Here is a 16,735-nt window from a genome sequence, read left to right on the forward strand (position 1 = left end):
AGTGTGATCAATGCTTTGGCTTCCAGGGCAAGACACAGGAGACTAAAAATAACTGGGAGGTAGAGCCCAGGGCAACAGAGAGTGAGCAGTGGCTGGCCTGGGTGAGTGAGCAGAAACAACCACTGGAAAATGCCTGCAGGCTCTGGAGCCAATTAGCCATTGGAAACGGGAAGGACAGGCAGAGATTTGACTTCTGCAGGCTCAGGGGTGAGGGATCCACACCTTAGGAAGATGGTCAGGAACTCTGACCTTCTAAATCTGGACATGGAGAGTTCCCCTATAGAATATCAGCATGTCATTGTCCATCTGCCTCTCCCTAATCCCTTGTGAGCACTTTCAAGGAAGAGATTCCCCACTAGAAATACTTAAATGTCAATCTCTCAGAAGAAAACCCCAAACTGTTAATGAACTGGGGACTCCCAAAGTTCTTCTCCCCTCCCAGGGCAACTATAAATCTTTCTGTACCTCTTTCATGCCTTCACTCTGGCTTTAATAAGGTATTGATCTATTGTCAGATAACTTTCTTTTCTTTCTTTCTTCCTTTTTCTTTTTTTTTTGATGACCCAGCCACAGGGTCAGCCATATATAAGAGAAAGAAAAAACTCCCAGGGTGGCACATACATAGGCAGAGATCTGCATGACAAAGGATTCCCACGCTCTCCTGGCGGGTTGTCTGAGAAGGCTGCATTGCAGGGCTGTGCAGGGCTGGCTGCCCAAGCCGCTCCTCATTAATTACCATTTGGAGAGAAGAAGGCCCAGCCTCTCTGGCAAGGCAGCTCCCACTTCCCACTCCAGCATCATCCACCAGGGTAGGCTACAGGCAGCCTGCAGGCAGGAAAGAGTCCGTGGCAGGATCAACTTGAACAACACTGACCTTTCCTTCACCCTATTCATGATTCAGAGTCTTGATTCCTAGGGCGGAGGCCAGCTTTGGTCCATAGACATATACAGAATGGGGTGTGTATGTGGCTAGACTGTTATATGACCTTGGGCAATTGCCCCTGAATTCTTCAGGCTTCAAGTTTTCACATCTACAAAATTAAATCTAAAGTCTTCCAAATTCTGAGCAGTAAAACCATCTTTTCAAAGGAAACTTGACCAGAACCCTCTACCTACAGAGCAGAGTGTGGCCCTACTTGAATTGAGGTGTGGGGGAGAGAAAAATCCTACCATCCACACTAGAGGGGACCTCAAATGCTTCTTCTAGAGGAATTCAATGATCCCTGGCTTGGCCTATGACTCAGGGGCTGAGGCTCAGATCCTGGTTCTAGAATCCTGAGGTTCTAGAAACCTGGACCACAGGCTAGACTTTCCTGCAAATGAGCTGGGGGATGAAAGGATTGGATGGTCTGAACACAAACAAGGGATATGTGTATATAGAGTACCAAAGGCTATCCTAAGACATGACCTGAAATACAGGCCCAGCAAGATCCCCTCACCAGCTAGGAACCTCGGGATGACTATTTCATAAGACCAGTATGAATTCTCACAGAGATTGTGGGGACACCAGATGGGGAGAGAATGGCAAACTGCAGTGATGGTAAACCTTACCTCCACCCAGTGGTGGATCAAGGGGCTGGTTCTAATCAGGACTACAAGGGACTTCAAAACAACACTCTGGGTCTATGCCAGAACTCATCAATTGGGGACCTTGCATGAAGCACAACTTTCCGTAGTTTTAACTTGGAAAGTTTTAAGGCATAAGGCATTTTTCTTTCTTAGCCATTAGCAAAAATCCAAGTAAAAATTGGCACAACAACTGCATGTAAGCAATGTAACCTTATTTATTCATGTGTTCTTTCATGTACTCTACTAATATTTATTACCTAAAAGGTTCTAGGCTCTGGGAATGCATACATGTCTTATAATCTATATAATCTATAAGAAAAAAGTTGGAGGCATAGCTCAGGTGGTAGAGCACCAGCCAATATGCAAAAGCATCACTGAGTTCAAATCGTGGGTCTCAGAAAATAAAAAGAGCTGGATGCTGGTGACTCACGCCTATAATCCTACCTACTCAGGAAGCTGAGATCTGAGTATCTCAGTTCAAAGCCAGCCTGTGCAGGAAAGTCCGTAAGACTCTTATCTCCAACAAACCACTCGAAAATCAGAAGTGGCGCTGTGGCTGAAGCAGTAGAGTGCTCGCCTTGAGCTGAAGAGTGCAGGGACAGCGCCCAGGCCCAGAGTTCAAGCCCCATGACCGACAAAAAAAAAAAAAGAAGAAAAAGAAAAAAAGATTAGTGATGTACTTAAGATACTAGTTTTAATTGACTAAAGTATGATATACACAGGAGATTTCATGCTGTAACCTATTTGAGCTATCAACAGACAGTTTAACAAAACAAATACCAGAAAGCTAAAACATGTCTTCACTGGAGGTACAGGAACTAAAGGGGGGGACAAGTTAATGGAGAGAGGAATGATGAATTTATACAGTCATAGCACTGAATGTACATACACGAAAATGGAACTAGAGAACTTGAGAAGGATGGGGATGGGAAAGCATGATGGATGGAAGGAGTGACTGATAAGGATGCATTGTACACATAAATGGATAAGTTAAATTGAAACCTCCTTGTACAACTCTTTGAAGACATAAGAAGAAGAAAAGATACTGGCTTTTAAAGTAGTTACACTGTTAATAGCTTACACTGTTAGTTGTCATGAGTGAGTTGCCTATTGGCGTAAATGTTGATTAGAAGCACAGGGCTCACTGCAGTTCAACTGGCTGATCATATCACCTCTCTAAACTGCCTGTAAAATGGGTGTTATAGCACCCACATCACAGAACTGTTGTGATGCACAACATCTTGGAGCCCTGTATCACACTTCGGGAAACTGTATACACACAGTAAGGGTGAGCCATTTTTGCTATAAAATGTGATGACATTGGATAAGCAATACTTTTCTTTCTCTCTCTCTTTTTTTTTTGGGGGGGGGGGAGTTTGTGGGGCTTGAACTCTGGGCCTGAGTGCTGTCCTTAAGCTCTTCAGCTCAAAGCTAACACTCTACCACCTGAGCCAAAGTACCACTTCTGTTTTTTTCTGTGTGTGTGGTACTGAGGAATTGAACCTGGGGCTTCATGCATGCTAGGCAAGTACTTTACCACTAGGCCACATTCCCAGCTAGCAATACTTTCACTAGGCAGAAATCAGAAAGTAGCCCTGACACCTATCATGTCTCCCTTTCTTTATGATAATAAAGGCACAAAGACAAAAACCTACCTCTTGGTCATCTTTATACTATGGTAATGTGTATGGGACAGTTTTTGGGAACACAGTATGAGTGTGAGCCCAAACCCATCACATCTGAGCTGTGTCTTCTTCTCAAGTCAATTGTTCCTATAAGCCTTGGCTTCTGGCTCTTTTATGTGTGCATGTGTAGGTGCTGGAGATTGAACCCAGAGCCTCCCACATATTAAACATAAGGCCAGTATTAAATACATGCTACACCACTAAACTACATTCCCAACCCCAAAGTCTTAGGTTCTGTTACTTATACCAGGTAGAAAACAGCAGTAACTGCCACATGGGATGGTTGTAGAGGTTAATTATAGTGGTACAAGGTAGCTCTTCCCTCTGGTCTGGCTGTCAGTAAACAGGCTTAGGAGATCAACTGACTCAGTCCCGAAGATCAATGGCATGATATGTGGTGACCAGAGGGACCTCTGTTCTGACTCAATGACTCAGGCAGCACAGGGCTCGCTCTTGGCTGGCAGGTTGCTACAGCCCTACATCCACCAATTTAGGTGATGAATCCCACTTGTGTCTGTACTTCCCACTCCATGCTGACATCACTGGGAGTGCTACCTGCCGTCTCCCGACTGTGTCATCTGTTCTGACTGAGGTCTGAGTCATTCTGGATCTTATTGCTGTCTTCCAGGTAATATAGCACCCCCATCTAATTGACTACTAACTGCAAGTGTTACGAGCATCTTCCCCGTTTCCTTCCATTTAACATCTGGGACTCTTGAGTGTCTAGGTATAGAAAATGAAGCTATAACTCCCTAGATGTAAGGACCCAGTGGTGTGTTGGAGGCTGAGAAAATGGAGTACAAAGAGGTGCTTTTCCCTCCCTCCTTCCCTCCCTCTTCTTTCCTTCTTCTCTCTCTCTCCTTCCTTCCCTCCCTCACCTTTCTCTCTCTTACACAGCACTTCACCACCCTAGACCTCCACCCCCCTCCTTCCCCTTACCCCTCCCCCCCGTTTTTGCTGGTCCTGGGGCTTGAACTCTGGGCCTTGGCACTCTCCCCAAGTTCCTTTTGTTCAAGGTTAGTGCTCTACTGCTCGAGACACAGTGCCACTTCTAGCTTTTTCTGTGATTAATTGGAGATAAGAGTCTGATGGATTTTTCTTCCGGGCTGCTTTGAGCTATGATCCTCAGATCTCAGACTTCTGAGTAGCTTGGATTACAGATGTAAGCCACTGGTACCCATCTTCTTTTGATCATTTCTTTTTTTTTTTTTTTTCTTTTTAGCAGTTATTGAGCATGAACTCCATAACAGGGCCTGGGCACTGTCCCTGAGCTCTTTTGCTCAAGGTTAGCACTCTACTACTTTGAGTCGCAGCTCTACTTCCTTCTTCTTCTTTTTTTTTTTTTGTATGTATGTGTGTGCCTATCCTGGGGCTTGAAACCAGAACCTAGGCGTTATCCCTAGGCTTGAGTATTACCACTTCTGCTTTTTTGGTAGTTAAGTCTCGTGACTTCCTACCTGGGCTAGCTTTGAACCTTGATCCACAGATCTCAGCCTCCTGAGTAGACATGATTACAGGAGTGAGCCACCAGTGCCAGGCTCCTAGACCTTTGTTGTTGTTGTTGGTCATGGGGCCTGAACTCTGGGACTGGATGCTGACACTCAGCTGTTCAGCTCAAGGCTAGCACTCTACCACTTGAACCGCAGTGCCACTTCTGGCTTTTTCTGCTTATTTGGTACTGAGGAATCGAACCCAGAGCCTCATGAATGCAAGGCAAGCACTCTACCACTGAGCTACCTTCCCAGCCCTTGTAGACCTTTCTTTTTTTTGTCAGTTACAGAACCTGAACTCTGGGCCTGGGTGCTGTCCCTCAGCTCTTCAGCTCAAGGCTAGCACTCTACCACTTGAGCCACAGCGCCACTTCCAGCTTTTTTCTGCTTATGTGGTGCTGAGGAATGGAACCCAGGGCCTCACGCATGCGAGGTAAGCACTCTACCACTGAGCCAACTTCCCAGATCTGGTCGACCTTTCTTAAGGACACAGTAGGTGGGAGATTCTAGGAAAGGGTTGTGAGGGCACAAGGTCTAAACTGGTGACCACAGATAGAAATAACAGGAGAATCTTCTAGGTCAAGGGTTTTCCAACTAGCAGACCAGTGTCACAGGGGTAGGGTGGGATCCTTCCCTTTTATATTTGAGACCAGTTTAGTGGCTACCAAGGGCCCCTGCCTGGATGGTATTTATAAGGCCAAAGCTGCCCAGCTCTCTGATGATAAGTTTAATGCCACTCAGAAAGGATTAAGATCTCACTTAAACATACACACAAAACTCTCTTGGGTACAGCTGTCAAGCTGAAGAGCTGAGGTAGCAAACCTTGTAAAAAAAAATTTTTTTAAGAAAAAAAAAAGAGCAATAAAGTTGGAAACATAATGAGGGAGGATCCCTGGTGCGCAGAAGCTGGGCTGGTGAGATTTTTTTCTGCAGAAATCAGCTCTGCTCCCCCAGTTCCCTTCTCTACTCCTTGCTCCAGGGAAAAGGATCACTTGCCACAGCCACACCTATGCAGGTGTCAGGCTGACACACCCCTCCACCCTCAACTTCTCCACTGTCTCCTAGACCAGACTCCTCTTGTTCTCAGAGGGTCAATCAAGGGGACAATGGTTAGTTTAAGTAGAGGCAAGATCTCCCTGTGGGTTCAGCTGCTGCTCTGGCCAGCAAGAACATAGGTTTAGGCCCATGGCTGCCCTACACAATCTCATTCACCCTGCATATTTTTTTTCTCAGTCATGGGGCTTGAATTCATGGCCTAGATGCTGTCCTTGAGCTCTTTTGCTCAAAGCTAGAGCTCTACCACTTTGAGCCACATTGTCACTTCTACTTTTTCTGACAATTAATTGGAGAAAGAGTTTCACAGATTTTCTTGCTGGGCTGGTTTTGAACTGTGATCCTCAGATCTCAGCCTCCGGAGTAGCTAGGATTACAGGTGTGAGAGACACCAGCACCTGGCACCCTGCACAATTTACTTTTTTTTTGGGGGGGGAGTGGTGGAGTCAGTTGTGGGGCTTGAACTCAGGGCCTGGGTGCTGTCCCTGAGCTTTTTGTGCTCAAGGCTAGCATTCTACCACAACCTGCACAATTTAAACAGCACCGTTTTCCTACCTACCAGCTCTTACATCCCTACAGAGCTCGTTAGTTCCTTCTTCAAGCATGACAGGACCAAGACAGAGGTTAAAGCATTTTTCCAAGCTCATAGAATGTAGACACTGTCAATCTGCCTGTTCCAAATCCTGTGTTCTGCCCCACTAAGCCTCACACATCTTCCTGTCTGGGCTCCAGGGAGGTGGGAGATTTGCCTGGAACCTTGGCAATGAGAATTCCATGTGTGACCTGGAAGCCTAGTGCTTGTCCCACTTACAGGCTCTCCCTCAATCCATCCTGGGAAGGTTCATCCCTTGGACTCAGGGCCCTCCTTCCTACCTGCCACAACGCCGGCCACATAGACAAGCCCGATGCGGGTGGCTCCATGTACCATCTCCAGGGGCACCCCTACTAGCAGCTGCAGCACGACATTAAGTCCCAGATGTTCTATCCTGTAACAGATCATACTCATTAGTTCACTCAACAAACACCATGTGAAGAGAGGCTGAAGATTCAGGAGTGAGCAAGACTCTTGTCCCTACTTCTGAGGAGCTTCTGGTATGTGGGGGAGAAAGACAATGCAGCCAGACTACTTTGGAAACAGTCTCCCAAGTGTTCCAGCCAGGACTGAATTCACAAACAGGGCCCGGATGGAGACTAGCAGTATCTGTCTGCCACTGTGAGCAAGACTAAGCACAGTCAAGAAGACGTAACAGTGTCATGGGTTCATATGCACAAAGCCAACACTCAGAGAGGGGCACGGATTGACTTAAAGTCACATAACTAATTAGGGGCCTCGCTGGGGATCTACCTGACTTGCTCTATCCTCTGGCCTTGAGGTTACCAGAACACTCTAGTATATTTGTAAAAACTACTGATGCTGAAAAACAAAATGTTTTTTGCCAGGTCTGGTGGCTTATGTCTATAAATCCTAGCTACTCAGGAGATTGAGATCTGGAGGACCTACGTTTAAAGACAAGCTGGGGCAGACAGTGCATGAAATTCTCTACTCCAAGATAACTGGCAAAAAAGTGAGGCTAGAGGCATGGCTCAAATGACAAGTGCCAGACAACCAAGCAATCCAAACAAGTATGAGGCCCTGAGTTCAAACCCTGCCTGGTACTGGCAAAAACACTTGCCAAAAAACAAAAGATATTCTCAAAAACACAGCAAGCATTAAAGGGAATACCTGTAACTTAATAATTTCAAGTTCTCCTTTAAGTTTCATCGAGGAAGTTTCTCCTTTGTAGTATGAAAATGTACCTGCTCCTCTCCAAAATTCTCAGGGCAAAGAGAAAGGATAGTAGGCTTTCTTATCCTGTGAACCTCTACCTTTGTATAATACAAGTCATCTGGTGCCAGATCTTGTCCCTAAATGTGTGGTGTGTCTAAGCCAAGTTTAAGTATTACCAGAAAAGATCGTAAGGTTACTACTACTATATTCAATCAATATGGGGCTCTCAAGTTTACAAAGCACTTTAAAGTCCATTTTCTCATTTAAACTGAGCTTGCAGACACTGAACAGCTCCCTGGGGTTTGGAGAGTGTTGAAACCAAGAGTCTAGGTTTTACTCTGGGTTATGGCTCTAGGTTGGTCAGCAAGGCCTTGACTGGAGGCTTACTTGGGCTACAGAGCTGACACATGAGCACCTTCAAGGTAACTTGGACAAACTGAGCTGTGTCCTGAATCCCCACTCTGCTGGAATCTTCTACCTTTTACTGCCTATACTAGCAAAAGGATTCTATGATGAGAAATGTTAGGAATATTCACTGGAAAGGTTGAGTGACAATGCCATGTGAGACCTTAGAGGCTTTCTGCGCTTATGCCCTTGAAAAGACTAAGAGACTAGCCCAGTGCTGATGGCTCATGACTTTTAATCCTAGCTCCTGAGGAGGATGAGATCTGAAGATCATGGTTTGAAGCCAGCCCAGGCAGGAAAGTCTGTGAAATTCTTTTTTTTTTTTTTTTTTTGGTTGGCCGTGGGGCTTGAACTCTGGGCCTGGGCTCTGTCCTTCAGCTCTTCTGCTCAAGGCGAGCGCTCTACCACTTGAGCTACAGCGCCACTTCCGGTTTTTCTGGTGGTTTATTGGAGATAGGAGTCTCACGGTCATCTCTCCTGCCCGGGCTAGCTTTGAACCGCGATCCTCAGATCTCAGCCTCCTGAGTAGCTAGGATTACAGGCGTGAGCCACCAGCACCCGGCTAAGTCTGTGAAATTCTTATTTCCAATTAATCACAGGAAAAAGCCAGAAGTGGTGCTATGGCCAAGTCGTAGAGCACTAGCCTTGAGCTGAAAAGGAGCTCAGGGGTAGCACCCAAGCCAAGAGTTTGAGCCCTAGGACCAGCAAAAAATTAAATTAAATTAAAAAATAAAAGACTAAGAGACCAGATGAGGAATAACCCAGAGCTCCTGAGTTTTGCTTCTCTACCACAGTAACTTCTGGATTCCTAGGCACACAGCATAACAGTTTACCTTGCTGGGCCCTCCCCAGATGTTGGCTGTCTCTGTCCCTCCAAACCTCAAACCTGGAGAACCTTCCCAGGCACTCCAGGGGCCTTAGGGGTCATAGCTCAGTGGCAGAGCACTTTCCTGGGATGTGCAAAGGCCTGGATTCAATCCCAGGCACTTAAAAAAAAAAAACCTGTATGTATATGTGCATATATTTTCAATTTTAGATGATCCTGACCACTTATCAGCAGGGATTCTTGGTAGAAAGAAGACAGGTACTCACCCTGCATGCATAAAGATGTATGTCAGGTAGCGCCAAGCCTGAGCCCGGAGCTGGGGATGATAAACCAGTGAGTTCTTTAGGTAGTGTGGATGGGTCACCTGCAGCACAAATTGATTCAGCGATACCCCATTGTAGAGGAAAAAAGCAACCTGCACAGAATGGAGTGAGAAGACTTGTTCATTGCTAGGCATGGTTGCCCAGAGAGATCCTTCATGATGACCAGCAGTGGAGTCCCTACAGTAAGCTGTCATCCTCCCTTCTCAGAGAACAAAAAACACACACAGCCAGTGTCCACCCAATGCCCAGCCATCCCTCATCCATCCTGCTGTGTGTGTGTGTGTGTGTGTGTGTGTGTGTGTGTGTGTGTGAGAGAGAGAGAGAGAGAGAGAGAGAGAGAGAGAGAGAGGAGGAGTTAATTGGATATGAGAGTCTCACAAACTATCCTGCCCGGATTGTCTTCAAACTGATCCTCAGATCTTAGCCTCCTAAATAACTAGGATTACAGGCATGAGCCACCAGCATCCAGTAGAGGTTGATTTCTTTTTCTTTCTTTCTTTCTTTCTTTTTTTTTTTTATCAGTTCTGGGCCTTGAATTCAGGGTCTAGATGCTGTCTCAGATCTCTTTTGCTTCAGGCTAGTGCTCTATACTTTGAGCCATAGCTCCACTTCCCATTTTTTTTGACTAATTGGAGATAAGAGTCTCATAGACTTTCCCGCCCAAGCTGGGCTGGCTTTGAACTGTGATCCTCAGATCTCAGCCTCTTGAGTAGCTAGGATGAGGCAGGTTGATTTCTTTAACAAACAAAAAGTATTATGGTAGAATACATATAAATTTCACCACTGTAACCACTTTCCAGTGTTGAGTTTAGTTTGTGGCATTAAACACATTCACATCGGGTCACTGTCACCAATGTCCTTTCATCTTGCAAACCTGAAATTGTGTTCCTGTTAAACTCCCTGTTGCCCCTGCATATAACAGGAATCACCCAGTCATTCTCCTTTTGTAACTGGCTCATTTTACTTAGCGTATTTTCAAGCTTGTAGTATTTTTGTGTTGTAGCATGTGTCAGATTTCCTTCCTTTTAAAACCTAAATAATATTCCAGAGTTTTCCTTTTAAACCATTCATCTGTCTTTGGACACTTTGAGCTATTGTGTTATGTTGCTATAAACACAGTGTGCAAATATCTTTTCTAGACCCTGCTTTCATCTCCTTTGATACACACTCAGAAGTGAAATTTCTGGGTCATATGCAGTTCTGTTTGTTTTTAACAAATACTAGACTTTTTTTTCATAGTGACTATATCTACACTTACATAAAGGTCTGGGTCCCCACATCTTCACCAACACGCCATACAAATCAGTTTTGTAGAAGACAAAAGCCTAAAATGTGGATTTTTTCTTTTTAAAATAAAAAAAAATTTGTATTTGTGTGTGTGTGTGTGTGTGTGTGTGTGTGTGTGTGTGTGTGTGTGTGTGTGTGCACATGCGCGCGCGTGCGTGCATGCATGGGGCTTGAACTCAGTTCCTCACATTCTTGCATGGCTGGTGCTCTACCGCCTGACAGTTCCAGTGTTTTGCTAGTTAACTGAAAATAAGAATCTCTCAGATTTGTCTGCCTGGGCTGGCTTTGAAAGGAAATTCTCAGATCTCAGACTTCTGAGTGTCCAGAATTATATATGTGAACCACTGGCACGCAGTCTGTCATAGCATATGCTGAATTTCCTAAGTGCTCTTGTGCATTGAAATAATGAGCTACCCTAAGTGGTTTGGGGCAGTATTCTGTAGGTATGGTTTAGGTCAGAATGTTACCCACTCAGTGAGGATACACAGACATTTGCCACTTTATCAGTGTTTGCTTCCAGAGTGGTCAGGAAGCTTAAAAATAATAAAGTAATATGAACTGGAGGCATGGCTCAAGTGGTAGAGTCCTGAAAAGAAAGCCAAGTAAGAGTGTAAGGCCCTGAGTTCAAACCCTGGTACTGTTAAAAAAAAAAAAAAGTACCAGGTGTCAGTGGCTCACACCTGTTATCAGGAGGCTGAGATCTGAGGATCATAAGTTCGAAACCAGCATGGGCAGAAAAGTCCATGAGACTCTTATCTCCAATAAACTACTCAGAAAAAGCCAGAAGTGACACTGTGGCTCAAGTGGTATATCACTAACCTTGATGGTACAGCACTAGCCTTGAGCCCAAAGAGGCTCAGAGACAGTGCCCAGGCCCCAAGTTCAAGCCCCAGGACCAGCAAAAAAAAAAAAAAAAAAAAAAAAAAGTGATGGCAGGTTCCTATAATCCTAGCACTTGAGAAACTGAGGCATGGGAAATAATAGTGAAACTCTGTCTCAAAATAATCAAATGAAAGTGAGAAAGTACAGAATCATCCCTATGCCCATTTCATGCAGAGGAGAAAGCTATAATTAGTGTGAGGTTAAGACTTTTTAGGCTAAGTCTGGACTTGGCTTAGGCCCCTGGTGCTGTATCCATGGGCTCTCTGAGAGCCTGTTCTGTCCACTTAACACCCTGTGGGAATCCTGGCAGTGCATGCAGCTTCCAAGGCAATGGCATTGTTGTTGGTCCTCAAACAGAAGTTAATAAATAGACCAACACAGTAAGTACTTGAAGAATGAGTCCAAGAATATCTCAGGAAAAAAAAAAAACACAACTTTCACAATCTGTGCTTGGACAAAGCCATAACAACAAACAGACGAGCTCTGGTGGGCAGAGCAGATTATTTCTGATTTCGCAAAAGCGAAGGAGAAGGTGCCTCAAAGCTGACAGATCCTGCCGTTTGATTAGGCAGGAACTTTATAAGAACATATGCAGAGGCAGTAATTAGGCCTGTGGCTTTGGAAGAAAAACAGTGGAAGATCGTAACATGCCAAAGGGAAGTGAAGCATTCACTCAGGAGCTGGTGGGGTGTGCTACACGGGTTCCTGGGTAGAACAGCCAAGAGAATTGATTTCCATCAAGTAGAACCTTCCGATTCTGGACAAGATGTATGGCTGACTCCCTAAGGGGAGAATATTCTTTAAAAATATGTTAAGCCCACATTTACTTGCTCATAAACACTTTCCCAGAGGCATTTGTGTGATACTTTTGTGTTCAGAAAGCAATACAAATAGAGGCAATCTTCTAGGTCTGGTTGCTTCTACATTACAGGCAGGAAATTAATCCTGGGAATGCCTTACCCATACACACCTGGGGAGGAACCAAGGTAAATTCATTTTACCGAGTTTTCCTGGCTAAATCCCCAAATCAGGGAATCTACTTGCTGTTTCTATTGTTGTTGTTTTGGTAGCTGTGGCCATATTGGAGACTTGGCTTTAGCAAAAATTGCTTTAAGTAATCATCCTTGGATGTCTCCTCACATTCAGGGATAGAACCACACCTGCATTCATTACAGTCCTGTCTGACTTGCAATGACAACTGCTATTTGATCCTAAACCATTATCCTTTGGGGGAGGAAACTGTCCGCTCCTGCCATGATCTCTGAGATCCTCTTGGCTCCTCTCCCCATGCACCCCTCCCCCAAGAATGAGCAGCCCCTGCCCCACCCTTGTCCTTGCCTCCAGCAGCGTGACCATGATCATGAACCAGGGTGGGGGACAGCAGGTGTAGCTGTCATAGTACCACTTGCGGTCAATCTCCCGGGGCAGGGTTTCATAGGCCACATGGCGAATCAGCCGCTGCGACAGGCTGAGCCCCTTCTCCTCCAGCAGGGCCTTGCTGCTCAGCCTGCGGTTGCCTTGCAGGATAGCCTGACGGAAGCTGTTGGAACGCTTGTTGCTCATCTGTCCAGGAAAAGGGATGAAGAAAGAGTCAGAGCTGTGGCCTCAGGGGAGCCCTACACCCACTTCCCAGCCAGTGTGTTCCTTAAGAGTAGGCTGAACCCTATATAACCTTTTGTTCTCTAATAGTTAAGCTCTTATGTGATGGTAGTTATTCTGAGTACCTCACATATGTTAGCACATTTGATGTTCACAAATCATCTGTTAAATAAGGGCCATGAATAGGAAACTGAGGCACAGTGTTAGGAAGCTACCACATTCAAATCCAGTTCTGTATTTGTATTCCCTCTACCTTCCTTCCATTTACTCATCTAACACCTACCTACCATAATTTACCAAGCAACTAAGTATCAAGATAGAGAAGTAACCAGCAGTTGCAGGTCCGAGTAAGTGATAGCTGCCATAAGAACACATAAGAGGAGCTGGGCACTGATGGCTCATGCCCATAAACCTAGTCTCTCAGGAGGCCAAGATCTGAGGATCGCAGTTCAAAGCCAGCTCAGGCAGGAAAGTAAGACTCTTATCTCCAATTAACCACCGGAAAACCAGAAGTGGACCTGTGGCTCAAAGAGGTAGAATGCTAGCCTTGAAGGAAAGAGCTCATCAGGCATAATAGCACCCACACCCTGATTTCAAGTCCCGTGACAAAACAAACAAAAAAGAATCCACCAACACACAAGAGGTAGGCCTGTTTCCAGGTGGTCAGCAAGACCTGGAAGAAGTGCAGGCTGGGTGGGAGCTGAAGGCTGAGTAGCTACACATTCTCAGCCAGAGCTGGACAGTGTATGGAAGCCCTGACAACCAGAACCTAGCCAGGACTATGCTGTAGAAGCCACTCTTATGTGCCTCTGGGACCTGTGACATTGGGCAAGGGCGAGTGATGGTGTTCCCCTTGGCAGCCTTGGCATGATCTCAGTGTAGCCCTGGCTGCCTCACCTAGCAGTCAGCCTAACTCCCAGACCAGAGGCAGCTTTCTGACTTCAAGCTTACAGGAGCCTGCAGACCCCACTTGCCTACCGGGGCTGTAATACCCCACAATACCTGTGGAGGTGAGGAGAATCCCTAGAAACATAGTCCTCCATACCATGGTGCACAGCTACTCTATGACTACTGGAGTGGGATTGGTCAGTGGACTTGGGGGCTACGAGCCAGCAGTGGGATGTCAAGACCAAACCTGATAGCAGAAGCCAGACAGGGCTGGCAAGGCCTGGGGATTGAGCCCCGTCAGAGGAAGGCAGCTGGGAATGGATATGGGTTCAGTCAGAGCCAAGTAGTAGGAACTTGTCCTCACAGCCCTTCCTCAGTACTGAGCCCTGCTGTCTCTCACCTCAAAAATCTGGCATCAAGCCTGCATACTCAAGTAGACAATCTCAAAGGAACCTTTCCGCCATTCCACCCTCATCCCAGTGGCACAGGCGTTGTGCAAATGCAGGCAGGAACTGGGGCTCACATTAGCCCCAAATAGGACTCCATTGTTATTTTATAGCTTATCTCTTCATGCTAAGTTCACGGCAGGTAGGTCCACCTCAGGAAGATAGGGATCTGAGTTTTGGGAGAATTAATCACTTCCCCATGGACCCTAAGTAAATTACATGGGCAGAATCCAGATCTATTTGATTGAAGTCCACACTAGCCTATACAGGATTTTTATGATGAGATAGATATAGGAACCTCTTTTTCTGTTTCTGGCAGTCCTGGGGCCTGAACTCTGGGCTTGGGTGCTGTCCCTCAGCTCTTCAACTCACTTGAGCCACAATGCTACTTCTGGCCTTTTCTGCTTATGTGGTGCTGAGGAATCGAACCCAGGGCCTCATGCATGCAAGGCAAGCACTCTACCACTGAGCCACTTTCCCAACCCAGGAACCTCTTTTTCTAAGGCTTTGGTGCACTCCAGACTAGGTTTGAGCTCTTATTCATCCCTCAGTCAGGATTCTTGTATATAGTACACAACCTGCACACCTGTACATGACAACCCTGTCTGCTCAACTGTATACAATGTGGACTGTGCTACTGAGGCTTAGGAAAAGCACAAGAGGGGCTCTGGCTAAGGATAACATGTTCCGCTTGGGCTGGGGCAGGAGAGATCTCACAGAAGATGCAGGGGCTTACCTGGAAGAACAACAGTATGAGACAACAAAACTTTCAAATAGAGTCCTTTATCAGATTCAATCTTTGAAGCATCCCTGAATAAAACTTTGGATTCACTGTAGAGAGAGGACATCAAAGGACCAAAGGCTCTTTCTCAGTGAGTGGCAAAGGCATACTGAGGGACTCAAGGCCCAGGTCTGCCTAACTTTAGGCCCTGAGCTCCCCACCTATCCAGAACTTCCTCCCTGGTCTATTTATTGGGTTTCCAGAGCAGCCCAGCTCACATGAATCCAGACTGTGGCTGGAAGTTCCAGCCAGAAAAATCCTGATAGTAGCATGTCACTCTCTTTTGGAGAGCTTCACTGGTAACTCTCTAGCTCAGTATACTCTCACTGGGCCTTGAGACTGGGCAGGAATCTTGCTGTATACAAATGCAGGGACTAGGCAGGTTCAGACCCGTGCTTTGCTGGGCTCCAAGTCACTGAAACTCATCTCCACCATCTGAACTGTGAATCTCCATAACCCTCAAATCCCCCGTCAGCTCCACTCTCTCAGGAGCTGTGCTCCCTGGGTATGCTCTAAACAGCAGACGATTCCTCCATCCCTAAAGCCCAACCACGACCTCTGTCTGGGTCATGGAAGCCCTTAGCTGATGGACTCTTACAGCAACCTGCTGCCTGGACACCCCTATCACAGACAGCTAGTATGCTATGATGATGCCTTTGAGTGGTAAGGGCTCCCCAATGGATGCCTTTGCGTTGTAGAAGACTGGGTAATTCATACAGGCCATTTCACACTCCCTCCATCCATGTGTGACATGAAGAGATGTGGATCACCTCCATAACACCAACAGGGAAAGCAAGGGAGACTATCAGTCTTGCATTTATCTTGCTAACTCTTGCAGCTTCTACTGAGGAATTCCTGTCCACTCATGGTGAATCTTGCCACAGTAGTCCCTGCAATAGCACAGGATTAACCCTCAGAAAGGAAGAAGTCTCCACCCGAAAATACCAGACTCAGGAACCTTCCATCTGCAGCCCCTCTGCAGACCCTAGACATCTGCCAAGCTCTGGCCTCCACCGCTCCCACATGCTGCACCGCTCCCAGGAAAGTCTGATCTGTCTTAGCAACTTTTACTAGCAACAACTCTTACTCTCAGTCATTTTGGTGTAGCTGGCCCCAATCCAAGTTTTAGGGTTGGGCACTTGTTGAGATTTGAGTCTGTTAGTAGATCCAGGCTAGGCCAGTGGAAGGGAAGAAATCCCAGGCTTTGTGCAGGAGCCCCACAAGAACTGAATCTAGGCATGATATGGTCTGAGGATGTGAGGGTTGGAACAGTGCAGCCACCTTGCTACCACAATGGGAGGGTCTGGATCTTTTCTGAAGAAGGCAGAGCTGAGAGATGAAGACAAATCAGGTTCTGAGTGGTATCCTTTCACTGGCTGAAGCCTGGACCTCTTAATGCTGTGACCCCTTTATCTAAATCTCTTCCACCCATATCTAAGACACAACCCCCACACAGGCCCCTCTGAGGCAAGGGCCCCAGAGTGCTCACCAGGTTGACAAAATCCTGGTAGCAGATCTGCCCATCTGCATGGCTGTCAGCGAGAGCCAGGAGCACCTCTTTTTTGTGTGGGTCCAGCTTGGAGCTATGGCTCTCCAGGAGGCTTCGGAACTTGCCTGTGCTGATGAAGCCCGTGTTCCCAGGATCAAACTGAGGAAGAAGCACAGAAAGCGGTGGAATCAGCAGGGCCCTCCCCCATCTCCCAGCACTGACACAGGGCCCAGATTTCCACCAT

At 46.3% G+C, this 16,735-nt stretch overlaps 1 protein-coding gene across 2 annotated transcripts in view; it reads right to left on the reverse strand.

Moving 5' to 3' along the window:
• Rhbdl3 (rhomboid like 3) overlaps nt 1-16,735 on the reverse strand; it is a 55,711-nt gene that overhangs the window by 21,464 nt on the left and 17,512 nt on the right. For both annotated transcript variants that reach the window (XM_070027231.1, XM_070027230.1), the window contains 4 exons: nt 16,492-16,650; nt 12,627-12,851; nt 9,063-9,211; nt 6,671-6,783 (listed from right to left, as the gene is read on the reverse strand). In XM_070027231.1, the coding sequence (XP_069883332.1) occupies nt 6,671-6,783; nt 9,063-9,211; nt 12,627-12,851; nt 16,492-16,650 (646 nt within the window). The remainder of the gene's footprint in view (nt 1-6,670; nt 6,784-9,062; nt 9,212-12,626; nt 12,852-16,491; nt 16,651-16,735) is intronic.

This window comes from Dipodomys merriami, unplaced genomic scaffold (genome assembly GCF_024711535.1).
Source record: "Dipodomys merriami isolate MVZ:Mamm:240054 unplaced genomic scaffold, mDipMer1.0.p SCAF_19, whole genome shotgun sequence".
NCBI classification, from domain to species: Eukaryota; Metazoa; Chordata; class Mammalia; order Rodentia; family Heteromyidae; genus Dipodomys; species Dipodomys merriami.